The sequence below is a fragment of the Camelina sativa genome, chromosome 9 (genome assembly GCF_000633955.1).
Source record: "Camelina sativa cultivar DH55 chromosome 9, Cs, whole genome shotgun sequence".
In the NCBI taxonomy this organism is placed as follows: domain Eukaryota; kingdom Viridiplantae; phylum Streptophyta; class Magnoliopsida; order Brassicales; family Brassicaceae; genus Camelina; species Camelina sativa.
Window position 1 is genome coordinate 35,972,963 of NC_025693.1, and position 14,326 is coordinate 35,987,288.

Sequence of the window (14,326 nt, forward strand, 5' to 3'; positions counted from 1 at the left end):
CAGACAAGAGAAACGACGAAAAATGGTGGATTCCGACAGTCAAAGTTCCGCCAGATGGTCTATCAGATGCAGCTAGAAGGTTCTTGCAGTACCAGAAGGACTGTGTAAACCAGGTTCTAAAGGCAGCCATGGCCATAAACGCACAGGTTTTGTTCGAGATGGAAATACCTGAGAGCTACATCGACTCTCTCCCAAAGGTAACCAACCAACCACACAATCCAGTTTGTTATTGAGTATGAGAGAATAATACTTACTCAGAATTGTTTTTTTTATTTGGTTTGGTTTGTACAGAACGGGAGGGCGAGTCTCGGGGATCAGATGTACAAGCATATAACGGTGGACTTCTTTGACCCGGACCAGTTCCTGAACAGCATGGACATGTCCTCAGAGCACAAGATCGTCGACCTCAAAAACAGAATCGAGGCATCAATCGTTATATGGAAACGCAAAATGGTTTACAAAGACAGCAAGTCATCGGCACCATGGGCGTCCGGAGTGAGCCTGGAGAAGCGAGAGGTGTTCGAAGAGCGGGCTGAGACCATTTTGCTCATACTCAAGCATAGATACCCAGGGATTTCTCAGTCTTCACTCGACATCAGCAAGATCCAGTTCAACAAGGACGTGGGTCAAGCGGTGCTCGAGAGCTACTCGAGAATATTGGAGAGCTTGGCGTACACGGTACTGTCGAGAATAGACGATGTTTTGGAGGCAGACAGAGCCGTGAACAAGAGGAGCCCGCCGATTGAATCAGAGGAAGAGACGCTGGTCGGGAGCATGACGCTGTCGGATTTCATGGGATGGGACTTCGATCAGGCTGGTCAGGGGAACGGTGACTTGGAGTCCAAGAAAGATGTATCGGATGATCAGTTGGTGAAGGAGAAGCTGCCCGCAGTGACCACAAAGAAGACCTCATACCTAGAAACCCTAGGCGGCGTCAAGAGTCCAACGGCCCGGCATTAAATGTGGTGGTGGGGGAGATATAGGAGGAGGGGCAAACAAAAAAACAGAGCAAGGAAGACAGATAAATTAAATTAATTATTCTTTTTAGGATTCAAAACTTTTCAATGGGCTTTGTAATTCTTTGTTTATAAAAAAAACCCCAATTGGGCTTTAAGATTAGGCCCATTTTACTGTAAAACCCATTTTAAACCAATTTCATCTGTATATATGAATGTAAAGTAGCCTTATCTTCTTCTTCTTCTTCCAAAACCCAATCCTCTCTGGGGAGAACGATGACGTCACTAATAACCTCATCTCTGCAAGCTCTGAAGCTTTCGTCTCCCTTCGCCCATGGCTCAACTCCTCTCTCTTCCCTCTCAAAGCCCAATTCATTCCCGAACCCTAAAATGCCGGCTTTAGTTCCGGTCATCAGAGCGATGAAAACGATGCAGGGGCGCGTGGTGTGCGCAACCAACGACAAGACTGTGGCGGTGGAGGTGGTGAGGCTGGCTCCCCACCCAAAGTACAAGAGGCGAGTGAGGATGAAGAAGAAGTACCAAGCTCATGACCCTGATAATCAGTTCAAGGTGGGCGACGTGGTGCTGCTGGAAAAGAGCAGACCCATCAGTAAGACTAAATCATTTGTGGCTCTTCCTGTCGTCGCCAGGAAATCCGGAGGAGATGGCCTCCTTGGCATTCCCTTGGAGTCTCAGCAGCCTGCTGCTGCTTAGAGCATTACTATTGTCTTTCTTTCTCTCTGTCGGTAAAAGCTGTCTTTCTTTCTTTCTTTTTCCTTCTTCTGTTTGTTTGTTTGTGTATCCCCAACTCTCTGTAATCTCTATGGAATGCTTTTGTTATTTCAATCTGATTTGTTTCCTAGTAGTACCAATTTGTTTTGCCTGACCTGCCTTGCCTCCTCAGTTACATTTAGAATGTGAATGATGTTTGTGTTGGCAATGTCTTCGATTCCAACTACTGTTATCTGTTCTTTAGTCTGTAGCAAAATATAAATATGCCTTTTCGTGGATTCTGGTCTAAGTGATTCCACTTTTGTTTTGGTTCATATTTGAGAATGGAATCTGAGAGCTTTGTGGACCAAATATATATTTAGTGTTGGATAATAATAATATGATTGCAGAAGAGAGAGCTCGTCCTCGTTTTTGTACAATACTTAATGCAATGCTATACATTATCATATACTTATATATAGATAGTAACATCTTCTTCTTCACATATAAGAGAGTGGGCACCTGTTGTCATCAACAATCTTCGATTTGTAGGCTTCTCCTAATGTTGTGTAGCGTAACAGAGACGAGGTTTGTGACGGAATCCACAGACTCCATGTTCAGTTTTGCTGCAGGAGAAGGGTTGATGAGGGTTTGGAGGGCCAGTGTGAGGAGAGACCCTCCTTGGCTATTTCTGTCGTCTTGTGTTGTCGTGATTACCAGTGGCCGTGACTCTACTCCATCGGGTATGATTGAGAATCCACAGGGCAGGATTTGGATGTTGCTTGGATCATGTCCCGCGAGCACCAGTTGCGTCGTGTTTATATCTACAGGAGCGTATACCACCACCGACTCATACGAGTTAGTGCTGCTGTCTTGCAGCACCCATATGCTCTTTTCCCTCGATTTCACTGTCTGGAAATTGATATCCAGATTATAGGGAAGCCGAGACAAATTGAAAGAATTGTGCAGACAAAATAAACCTACGTACCTGGATAGCCACTGAGTTGCCTCTGTCTTGTCCCTTGGATAAGCTTGCAATAGACTGAACATGTGCTCCGTTCGACAAAGCATCCCACTGATGATGATGATGATGTATAGTTAGATATATGAGTTGAATCCCGTTTTATCGTTTGCATAAAATGTACGTGTATGGGTTTGAGAATGTACCTCATGGCGACGAGCTTCATCTCTAAAGAAATCAAAGAGAAGAGTTGGAGAAACAGGTAACCAGAGGGAAGAAGAAGCGCAGACAATGACTCCCGTGGGTTCCCCAGGATCATGGAGGTTCTTCCTGGAAGAAACTCGCATGTCTTGACCAGTTTTTGTGGTGATTTTTGTCCATTGATGGTAGCTTGATGCAGCAATGGCGCGGTAGAAGCTTTGTGTCATCCTTTGCGCCATCTTCAGCACGCTCTTTCTCCCGGCCAGCGTTGTAACTCCTGATCATCAACAGACCGAGAGAGAGTTTAGAAGTAATGAAAAGATTATATGTATCAAAAGACAGAGATAGTAAATGGAGGATCCAGGGATATAGACAGACCGAGAGAGTCCTTGGTGGGGACGTTGGTAGCCATGAAGAAGACGAGGCGTTCGCAGTGGAGCTGAAGTGTGGCTACCCAGTGTCGAGCCCCAAAGGCCAAACCGGTGTTGACTAAGGAGCGGAAGAGAGGGTGAACTGTGGAGGCAGACACGTCGAGGTGCTCCACCCAGGTGACCTTGGAGTGGCCGTTGGAGGTGTCCTCGATGATGCACCCTGAGGGTAGTTTCCGACATTTAAGAAGAGAAGCCTCCTTCTCCGTGTTGCTGTCCTCCACGGACACCGAGACGTCCACAATAGCCCATTTCTCAGGGGTCAGCTGCCGGCAGCTTCTCACGAAGTACACTTCTCTAGTGGGAACGACCGGAGTGAGCAGCTGCATCTCCCCAAACATCTGCCAGTCCATTCCCATGTATCAGCTCAGTAGTCGTCATTAAGTGTCACTTTAAGTATGAAATATAGAAAGTTGACAACGTAACTCACCAACTGAATGGCACCGTCAATCCGTGAAGGCCCTTCACCTTGACGGATTACATCAACAGTCGCCGCCTTTGAGACCAAGCACGCAAACATCTCTTTCCATTGCCCCTGCACGCACATCAATTAATTTATTGCATATATCCTTGAGTCATCCTTTAGTGATAAAAATAAAAATTAAAAAATTAAGTACCACGTCCATGAAACTCTGGGCAAGTTTATGGGCGTCCATAAACACAATCCCCACATCTCTGGATGCTTCGATGGTTTTCCTTCCAGGAAACGAAGAGGCTTGAGCTTGAGGAAACTCCTTGAGGTACTCATCGTAGTTAAGAATCTCACGGCCAGTCTCAACGCTGCGGAGCCACAGAGGTTCGCCGGAGGTGGCCATCTTCTGGAGTTCAAGGGTGGCTCGGTTGGCAATCTCGGCGATGCGGGACTTCTCCAGGGCAAACACGCCAGTGTAGAAATCGAGAGATCCGAGACGTTGTTCTTGATCTTCGGAGCATGAAGCCTGCAGGGGATAGGGAGTACGACCGAGAGCTGCACGAAGCTTATCAAGCTCGGCTTTCAGTTTGGAGTTTTCGAGGTGGAGATCATCGGGGCCTCCTCCGCAGTTGGGGCAGGAGGAATTAGCCGCCTTGGAAAACGACTCTCTCATGGCTTTGTTTTCCTCTCGCAGCTTCTCTAGCTCAGCCTTGAGCAGCGAGTTCTCGTGCCGTTCTTGAATAGCCTGTTCAGTGTTTTTATTTTATAGCTACTAATTACTGCATGCATGGTCTTTTAAAATATATTCTCACAAATCAATAAATGTCACGTAGATATACATACCTTGATCTGGGTGCGGCGATTTTGAAACCAGAACTTGACCTGGCGAGGAGCCAGTCCTAATTGCTTGCTTAACTGCTGTCGTTGCTTCTCGTCCGGATGTGGTGTCTCTTTGAATAGCCTGCAACCTCATCAAATAATTCAGAGACATATTAATTATTATTTACATGTGTTTGTTGTTTTCTAAATTAAGACGTCTTACATATGCAAGCAACTGAACCCTAACTATACTTACCATTAGGCTTTAATTATGATCGAACGAAACAAATTAACACTTTATCGTTTGAGCCTACATAGTGTAGTATAATTACAACTAAAGTCATCATGTCTGGACAAGAGGGCGAGAATTTATAATTAAGAGAAAGCGTAGGCAAACTATGCAACTAAGGGCATGGAAATGATCAATGCTGGATAATCATCATCGGCAATATATGAATACATTTTTAGCTTTTAAGTATAGGTGTGAAACTAATTGAGAGGCGTAAATTAACGTGTGAAATATTATGCTACTCTTCAGCGCAAGACACCATCATCCTTCCACTAAGTACTACTTATATATATATAAGTAAGAGTATAAGGAGATGAGGTGTTACATGAAATAAAACACACACATATATATGTATATATATTTGGGAGGAAATAAAAAGAGGGGAGGGAGGGGTGGAGATCTAGAAATGAACAGGCACAGAAGGAAAAAAAAAACAACTAATTAAAAAATAATGAAGTTCCTTTGTTTGAAACCCTAAGGGCATTGCCATCAAAGGATTTAAAGAAAGTATCTTAAAACAGGGTTAAGAGAAAGGATTTAATGAAGTAATATCGGATCATCCCCTAGTGAAACTATAATTAGGAGAAGTGTGGGATGAGGGGTACTGAAGCATAAAAATGGTATAGAGAGGAAATATTAAAAGAGGGTTAAGAGAAAGAACGTACGCTTCCATGTGTCTGATCTGATCGGTGGTGTGGCGATGATACTTCTTCCTCTTCCTCTTATTGCCTTTGTTGCCGTCGTCGTCCTCCAAGTCCTCCTCGTGATCCTCACCCTCCAAGTCCTCCTCTGATCTGGATCTCGTGGGTCCTGAGTTCTCGCTGCTCATCTCCACTGTACGATCCTCATCGTCAACTACCCTTCTGCTCAGAAAGTCCTCCTCGGCAGGGTCGGTGTTGCCGGAAGATGCATTTCGGAATATCCCAGCCTGTACGTGTAGACAGATATGTCTCCATTAAAATCAATATAAACAAAATTATAGTATTATATTATGTTTATGTGAGTGTATGTATGTATGTATTATACAGAAAGAATTAGAGAGAGCTATGTACGAGAGAGAGGGAGAGGGCTGGAGATGAGAAAAAATCTTTGGTGGGTTGTTTCGAAGACATCTCGACGGCCATTGACATACAAAATCCAATCCCTTCTTAATTTGCTTATCTTCCCCTCTTTCTCGTCGCACTTCCTCTTCCTTTTATATATATATATATATCTCTCTCTCTCTCTTTTCTTTTTAAAATATACTACCAACAATAAATGTACCTTTTTATAGTATTAATTATAAGCTATATATGATCGATCGATGGATGATGATGATATACAGTAGTAGCCTCTTCAATTCCAATTATATAACCGGTCGTTCTTCAGATATTTTCTTCCATTTCTCTACGTGCCGCTTGACTTTTAGGTGCATCTTTAATTTTATTATAATTAGTTTTTAAAAAATAATTAATATACCCATCTCTTTAATTAGTTCTTTTACTGTTTTATTAAGTAGGAGTATAGTATTATTTATAATATTGACTACTAGCTTCTTCAATCCGACAATTGATTAGTTTAAAACATGGCCAGCTACAGAAATTGCAGCCAACGATCGACAATTCTTTTTTTTTTTTTTGCTCTATAAAAATAATTCGATTATCCTATATATGTATCCAGCAAAATTTAAATTTGAATATGGAAAATCAGCTACTTATAATCGTTCGTGTCCGCACAAGAACTGATGGATTGAAAATCATGCGAGGATAGAGTTGAACTTGAACATACGTGTATATATAAGTAGCTGGCTATGCATGCCATGCCATTAATCATGAATTGTTATCCGTTAAAACTACGTACAACTACAAATATATATAATGACGTTGCTAAATACAGTAGATTACTGTAGACAGTGGGGGAGAAGGAATGAGAATAAGGGGGCCGGCGCGGCGGGTTGCATGATTGATTTTTAAGGGTATAAAAACAAAATACGAACTTCTCCCCTGTCTCTTCTTTAAGTGTGTAGAGAGAGAAAGAGAAAGACATATTTTGTCAGATTATGATTTCTTAATTATTAATTGGTTTAATTTAATCTATCTAAGTCTAGAAAAAGAGAGAGTTGACCGTTAGATACTGGGGATGGACTCAACTAACTTTTAAGCACCTAATTTTCCAACCGCATTTTCTGCTTTCTTCTTCCCTCCTTAATTATCATCATGCATCTATCATCATCATTACTCTTATTTTCATGACTTGTATTTGTTTATTAATTACTTACTACTATATACAATTAGTTATAATTTAATATAGTGTATGTACGTACTATAGTTTATCTATTATTGTTGATCAGATCACTTCTTTGAAACAATTGGTAACTTAATTATGCAAAACGCTATCATCATCACATCTTTGGTTTTAGACAATCTATATATCTACCATATACATATACTGTATTGTAAACTCGGGTGTATATATAGTACGCAAGTAATTGCATTATTCGGCATAGGAAACTTGAAAAGCATTGGTAAGAGAGATTGATGACTACAGAATATTACAGCTGCTACATGGATGGTAACCTTAATTAGTTGATTAAATGGCTAGCTATACTAATATATATATATATAGAGCTTGTGCTCCAGGCCATATTAATAATAGTATATATATATATATATTCCTGGAATCCAAATCGAATCTAATACACTAGCTAGTAGCAGTGTAAATAAACAATAGTATTAAGAAGACTAACGGTAAAGGCACNCTGCTACATGGATGGTAAACCTTAATTAGTTGATCAAATGGCTAGCTATATATATATATATAGCTTGTGCTCCAGGCCATATTAATATATATACTAGTATAAAACTAATGATATATATATTCCTGGAATCCAAAATCGAATCTAATACACTAGCTAGTAGCAGTGTAAATAAACAATATTAAGACGACTAACGGTAAAGGCATGAGGGGAAGGAAGAGTTGTTGTTAGAAAGTTAAAAATATAGATAGAATAGAATTAAGAAGAAGCTAAAAGGATGACGTGAGGGGGGGAAGCGGAAAGAGACGTCGGTCAGCGAGAGAAGGGGATTTGACCGATCGTTACTCATTAATTTCAGCGACCTTAAAAGGAAATGAATGCTCTTTATGGGTTTGCCTCCAACCCCTTTCCATTTTCTCCACCCTCTCTTTATTACTTACTTACCCTACCTCTCTCTCTCTCTATATATATATATATATTATATGTATAAGAAGGCCACTTATATATATATATATGCACATGTGTATATACATATTTAACAAAATCAAATTTTGTTTCTCTTATAATTATATCGAGACTTAAAGATTTTTACAGTTTCATACATTGATCTCGATACTATCATTTATATGTGTACGCAAACTCCATAACATATTACATATTCACAAGACACATGCATGCAACTACATGGTTTGTAGTTCAGTCACTTACAAATTAACAGTATATCTAGAGAGCTAGTCTGATACCAAAAAAAAAAAGTATAGAGAGCTAGTTCGTAGGTTGATTAAAACCTATACATACGTACATTTGATGGAGAACACGTACGTAGTACTGAGTAATATATAATAGTATAACTACGTAGCTAGTGGAATAAATAAAATATACGTATATCTGCAATTCAAAAAGCTAGCTAGCTTCGTCAGTTTCTTTTTTCTTTGTTAGTCGTACGGTCGATGGAATTGTTAGTTAGGAAAGGTAGATACATAATGTGTAGAGAGAGAGAGAAGCAACCATAACATTTACGGTTCACCACATGCTCTTTAATTAAATTAATGCCTCCTAACATCTCCTCCGCTAGCTCTATCTATATTAATTACTACTTAAATACTGCCTACAGATTCCTTTTTTCATCCTTTCATTCCTTTTGGCTGCTCTCCTCTCTCAATTACATACTTAGGGTTTTGCGTAATAAAACCTTTCCTTTTCTTACGATTTATATTTTTACCCATGTTGGCAACCTCCAAAACGAGTCCTCTTTTGGCTTATTTTAGGCGGATATTAATTGAAAGCAACTAAATAATCAACTTTGGAATTAGTGGGGTCTATCAAATTAATTAAGACAACTTCTTAAGCTGATTCCAAGATGCAACCGACTATCCTTTTTTTTTCTTTTTCTTTCTTGTTGCTGTTTGGTCTCAAACTAATTTACATTCTTACAAATAATTACGACTATCTAGCTATATAGAGAATTGACCCACCAAAATGGAATATGGTGTGATCTCGCGCTGAAAGCGAAAGCAAACCTGTATATGCAAATTGTGACATTGAGTGTGCACACGTGTGAAGAGGGAATGGTGGCATAGGAGATTGTGCCAGATAAAGACAGTGAGGACACAACTTGCTCCATATACTTAGAAAAAAAAACGTATACAATTAATACAATGCATTTGATTCATCATATGAGTCGTACGTTCCTAATATTCTTGGTACCTCCAACCACAAAACAAAAGATGGATAGTTAGTTGGAGAGAATCAGATGAAAGCTAAAAGGTAGACAATTGTGCGAGAGCTAGTTAGTGAGTACCCCGTATTGGGATATACTTTGAATCTTACGACAACATTTTTTGGTATGATCCATAATTTTTTCATTCCAGTTACGTTTGTTGTAGTATTTTAATTAATATATTAATTAAATGAAAATGCTAAACGTATATATATAATTGTGATTTAAATTAAAGAGGATGATAGTTGAATTACGTAGAGGGAGAGTATGAAATTTACATGAGTTGTCAAGAAACAAAGCGGACGAAGTAATCAAATTATGTAGAGGAGGGAGTTTCTAAACTAAACTAAAAAAAGGTAAAAACTAATTATATGCATGATGCAGGTCATGTTCGTGAGCGTGCGGAACCTAAAGCCGGGTTTATTGGCCCCAGAATTGGTGGGCTATTATTGGCCCAATTTGGTTAATTAGGCTGGATCACGCAATTGTTTTCCCTTACAAGTATAAACAGTTGGACACGGGCCATGTACGTTATGTTATGTTATGCATACAAAAGAAAGTATGGTTTTTGATTAGCAGCGTATATTACTTGGATTATAAATACTAGTAGGTACAAACAAAGTAACTAGTAAGTAAATTCAGACCAAAACAAAACATAAAATGATACAAATTAAAGATTAGGGAGGATTATTAAGACAGAACGTTTTTGATTAGTGAGTAGAACGACGCCGTTTGTGCTGCCGGTGGAAAAAAAAAAAAGAAAAAAAAGGGATTTGGAATTTTGCGATTTTGGGATCTACCAGAAAAGCAGGATTAATCGGGGGGTCGGTCTCTCTGCTGTCTCCTCCTCGGCAATTCGATCACGACGGCTCTCATTCATCAATCACGGCAAGGACGACGCATCTCCATCTCGTAAGTTTTTTTTTTTTTTTCCCCCGTGAACTGATGAAGATCCCAATTTCTCTTTTGTTTTTTTTTGTTTTTCTCTGTGATCGCCACGCACGAGCACCATTTGAAACTCGGGTTATTTGTTTTCCTTGTAAGGCGCAGGTCTGCTTGGGAGATGGATCTGGTCCGGTGATTTTGTTTCTTTACGAGCGAGATTTAAATAGATAGAATGGCTTGGTTCAGTGGAAAAGTTTCTCTGGGAGGATTCCCAGATCTCACCGGGGCTGTCAATAAATTCCAGGAGAGCGTTAAAAACATCGAGAAGAATTTCGACAACGCCCTTGGCTTTGATGACAAGTCCGAAGAATCTGCCCCCGCTGAAGGTTCTCTTCTCTTTATCATCATCATCTACATAGGAATCATCTATATAAGAGGTTTCGTCAAGGTTGCATAGAAAATTAATACGATCCATCCATCTGCTGTTGCAATGATACAGTTATGGGATTTACTGTGCTTCAGATATTCCATTTTTATTCACATCTTTTGGATCTGTCCCCTTTAGCTTACCCACAGCTTCTACTGGCTAGGTTTTCTTAACATTACTAGAAAAATCACTATCTTCTTTTATGTGTCATGAGTTTCTTTTTTGCTTGGTTTCTCTTCACATTTCCTTGTCTTTCTAATGCAGCTTCAAGTATGTGGCCACCTGCTGTTGATACCAAAAGTCTCTTCGATCCTGTTATGTCCTTCATGGGTAACACCTCCGATGATAAGCCAGATACTTTAGAAGACTCCGTCAGTACAGATAATCCGTCTCTTATTGAAGGAACAGAAGAAAAAGAAGAAGAAGAAGAAGAAGAAGGATCTGTTAATCTTGCTACTGAAGAAGCAGTATCTGTTGAAGCAAAGAAAGAAACTAATGTGATAAGAGAAGCTGATCAAGCAGAAATTCCCGAGGTAACAGAGACTACTGTTGTTTTAGATCTCAAAGATGATGATGATGATCCTGAATCACAGATGGTTCTCGAAGACTCTTCTCTTCAGAATCCTGCATCATCAGGTTACATGACTAGTCCTGAACCTAATGAAAAGCCCCAAATGACAGCTTCTCAAGATTCACATCCCGAGTCAGGAGGAGATGCTGAATCAGAGGTTGAGGAATCACAGCCAGAAGACGCTGTAACAAGACAAGTTACTCTAGATAACAAAGACGCAATTTACCCCCCTGTGTTAGATGGACTGCATAAGTCTACTGATACGGATGAGACAACAACTCAACAGGAAACTCTGGAAGAGAGAACCTCGATTAGAAATGATGAAGTTTCACCTGATATAAATAATGTACATAGTACAGAGTCTCCTGATGCTCATCCGTCAATTTCTGAGTCCGATAGTCCTCCTCATGAGTCTTCTGTACCAAAGAGATCTTCTTCAGATGAAATTTCAGAGAGAATCGTAGATTTTGTTTCTTCTGGACTAGATTCAAGACTGGATGCTAGTGAATTCTATGAAAGCCAGCGTTCAAGCTCTGCTACAAATGTTTCCGACTCCCCTGATGTTGTTCTGGAATTAGAGAAGACCAAAAAGGAAATGAAAATGTTGGAAAATGCCCTGCAAGGTGCTGCAAGGCAAGCTCAGGTACATATTTAGATTCCCGTGAAAGGTTGTGTTACAGATATGGGGCTTCAGTACCAATTTTATGGTGATTTGTTTACAGGCAAAGGCTGATGAGATTGCGAAGTTGATGCATGAAAATGAGCAGCTAAAATCTGTCACTGAGGATTTGAAGGTACTAATGAGTATGCCGGATGTTGATATTTTATTAGATGAAGTATTAATTGTTTCCCCTGTCTTTAAACCATCTTCCTTTCCTTTGGGTTGATTTTGATTCTANTCAGAGAGAATCGTAGATCTTGTGTCTTCTGAACTAGATTCAAGACTGGATGCTAGTGAATTCAATGAAAACCAGCGTTCAAGCTCGGCTACAAATGTTTCCGACTCCGCTGATGTTGTTCTGGAATTAGAGAAGACCAAAAAGGAAATGAAAATGTTGGAAAATGCCCTGCAAGGTGCTGCAAGGCAAGCTCAGGTACATATTTAGATTCCCATGAAAGGTTGTGTTACAGATATGGTGCTTCAGTACCAAATTTCTGGTGATTTGTTTGCAGGCAAAGGCTGATGAGATTGCGAAGTTGATGCATGAAAATGAGCAGCTAAAATCTGTCTCTGAGGATTTGAAGGTACTAATGAGTATGCCGGATGTTGATATTTTATTAGATGAAGATGAAGTATTAATTGTTTCCCCAGTCTTTAAACCATCTTCCTTTCCTTCGGGTTGATTTTGATTCTAAATTCTAATACCTCTGTTCAACAGAGGAAATCTAATGAAGCTGAAGTTGAGTCTTTGCGAGAAGAATACCATCAAAGAGTTGCAACTCTTGAGAGGAAGGTATGTTTTCTTTTAGCGTTCTTCTCTTTTCATTCTCCTCTTCCATTATAAATATGCCTTCATGGTGCTTATCATTGTAGGTTTATGCTCTCACCAAAGAGCGGGATACACTTAGAAGAGAACAGAACAAGAAAAGTGATGCTGCGGCCCTTTTGAAGGAAAAAGATGAAATTATAAATCAAGTTATGGCTGAAGGTAAGGCCACCATTTGGAATGCTTGAATTATGGATCATCATACTTTCTCGGGTTAAGAAAACTGTGTTTATGCTTCCCGAGAGCGAACTGTAATTTTTTTAACATGCCTGAAAAATGAAAGGACATCATTTCTTGTTCAGCTTGAGCCCTTGATATTAATACCCATCATTTCAGGCGAAGAGCTTTCAAAGAAACAGGCTGCTCAAGAAGCTCAGATCAGAAAGCTAAGGGCTCAGGTATATATTCAATGTCTACGTGTTTCAATCTTTCATTAATACCATCAATCTCATGGTTCGTCTCTTACCTTTGTTTGAGGGTTAGATTAGAGAGGGCGAAGAAGAGAAGAAAGGACTGATCACAAAGCTTCAGGTAATTGATGTGGCGAGCTATGTCTTTGTTGTTTCACTAACCACATCGTTAATGAATGAAACTGCATGAGGGGGTTGTCTTGATTTTCCAGAAGTTTTATGAAAGGCTGGATCAATATCTAAATGACTAAAGCATTGGTCAAGTTTGTTAAGCTTCATTATTTTTTCCTTTCAATTGCCAGTCTGAAGAAAATAAGGTTGAAAGCATTAAAAGGGATAAGACAGCTACAGAAAAGTTGCTGCAAGAGACCATTGAAAAACATCAAGCCGAACTTACTTCTCAGAAAGACTATTACTCAAATGCATTAGCTGCAGCGAAGGAAGCTCAAGCATTAGCTGAGGAGCGTACCAACAATGAAGCGAGAACAGAGTTAGAGAATCGTCTAAAGGAGGCCGGCGAGAGGGAATCTATGCTAGTCCAGGCGCTGGAAGAATTGAGGCAAACCTTAAGCAAAAAGGAGCAACAGGTTTGTCTTACTCGATTAAATTTGGGATACTACTGGGTTCTCATCTGATCATTTTAGTTACTTATCTAGTCGGTGGTCTCTAATTTTTGCAGGCAGTGTTTAAGGAAGACATGTTCCGTGGAGAATTTGAGGACCTTCAAAGACGTTATCAGGTAAAGAGAGATGTTTTGTTGTCTCTATGCATATTTCTTTGTTTGGTTATGGTCTTCTGGTCTTTAAACTATTAGTAGCCATGGCATTTGAACAATAATCCTAGTTACTAATAGTTTGTTCTGTTTGCTAAACTAACCTTCTTGTAGGCTAGTGAGCGAAGATGTGAGGAATTGATCACTCAGGTTCCTGAGTCGACAAGGCCTCTCCTAAGACAGATTGAGGCTATGCAGGTAGAAAATTGACCCTTATTGTTTTATTTTTTCAGATTTGAATCTTAAAAATAATTGTAATATTGCATGCTTCTTATATGATTGACGATAGGAAACTACAACCAGAAGAGCAGAAGCTTGGGCTGCTGTAGAAAGAACTCTGAATGCTCGATTGCAGGTATTATGAACAACACTGCTACACGCTATATTCAGCGAATTATTTTTGTTTTCTATCTTTTTGTTCACTTTCTACAAATATTCAGGAAGCAGAAACTAAAGCTGCAACAGCTGAAGAACGAGAACGCTCTGTGAATGAACGTCTCTCACAAACTTTATCAAGGATCAATGTTCTAGAGGCCCAGGTTT

General features: G+C 39.8%; 4 protein-coding genes across 7 annotated transcripts in view; 3 read left to right on the forward strand and 1 right to left on the reverse strand.

The window, feature by feature from the left end:
- Positions 1–1,120, forward strand: part of LOC104716000 (rop guanine nucleotide exchange factor 12-like) — a 5,561-nt gene extending 4,441 nt beyond the window's left edge. The window contains exons 2-3 of the mRNA XM_010433359.2: positions 4–197; positions 292–1,120. Of these exons, the coding sequence (XP_010431661.2) occupies positions 4–197; positions 292–960 (863 nt within the window). The 3' untranslated portion in view covers positions 961–1,120. The remainder of the gene's footprint in view (positions 1–3; positions 198–291) is intronic.
- Positions 1,149–1,842, forward strand: LOC104716001 (30S ribosomal protein S17, chloroplastic-like; the record flags this gene model as incomplete). The annotated part of the gene is made up of 1 exon (XM_010433360.1): positions 1,149–1,842. A coding segment is annotated over one exon (522 nt), but the record flags the coding sequence as incomplete, so codon positions are not given.
- Positions 2,053–6,016, reverse strand: LOC104714401 (homeobox-leucine zipper protein GLABRA 2-like). Its single transcript, XM_010431749.2, has 9 exons — positions 5,830–6,016; positions 5,443–5,705; positions 4,513–4,630; positions 3,875–4,414; positions 3,688–3,792; positions 3,208–3,598; positions 2,835–3,106; positions 2,656–2,742; positions 2,053–2,579 (listed from the first exon to the last, which is right to left on the reverse strand). The coding sequence occupies exons 1-9, from the start codon at positions 5,905–5,907 to the stop codon at positions 2,199–2,201; spliced, it is 2,235 nt and encodes a 744-aa protein (XP_010430051.1). The 5' UTR covers positions 5,908–6,016; the 3' UTR covers positions 2,053–2,198.
- Positions 9,933–14,326, forward strand: part of LOC104714402 (golgin candidate 5) — a 7,743-nt gene continuing 3,349 nt past the window's right edge. Inside the window, exons 1-14 of one of the 4 annotated variants that reach the window (XM_019229648.1) lie at positions 9,933–10,143; positions 10,276–10,502; positions 10,808–11,580; positions 12,032–12,208; positions 12,288–12,359; positions 12,494–12,568; positions 12,649–12,763; positions 12,938–12,999; positions 13,085–13,132; positions 13,314–13,598; positions 13,691–13,750; positions 13,898–13,981; positions 14,073–14,138; positions 14,224–14,322. In XM_019229648.1, coding sequence (XP_019085193.1) covers positions 10,349–10,502; positions 10,808–11,580; positions 12,032–12,208; positions 12,288–12,359; positions 12,494–12,568; positions 12,649–12,763; positions 12,938–12,999; positions 13,085–13,132; positions 13,314–13,598; positions 13,691–13,750; positions 13,898–13,981; positions 14,073–14,138; positions 14,224–14,322 — 2,070 coding nt within the window. In that variant the 5' untranslated portion in view covers positions 9,933–10,143; positions 10,276–10,348. Of the gene's footprint in view, positions 10,144–10,275; positions 10,503–10,807; positions 11,758–11,836; positions 11,909–12,031; positions 12,209–12,287; positions 12,360–12,493; positions 12,569–12,648; positions 12,764–12,937; positions 13,000–13,084; positions 13,133–13,313; positions 13,599–13,690; positions 13,751–13,897; positions 13,982–14,072; positions 14,139–14,223; positions 14,323–14,326 lie in introns of all 4 variants that reach the window. The other 3 variants (XM_019229647.1, XM_010431753.2, XM_019229649.1) reach the window with 3 other exon arrangements.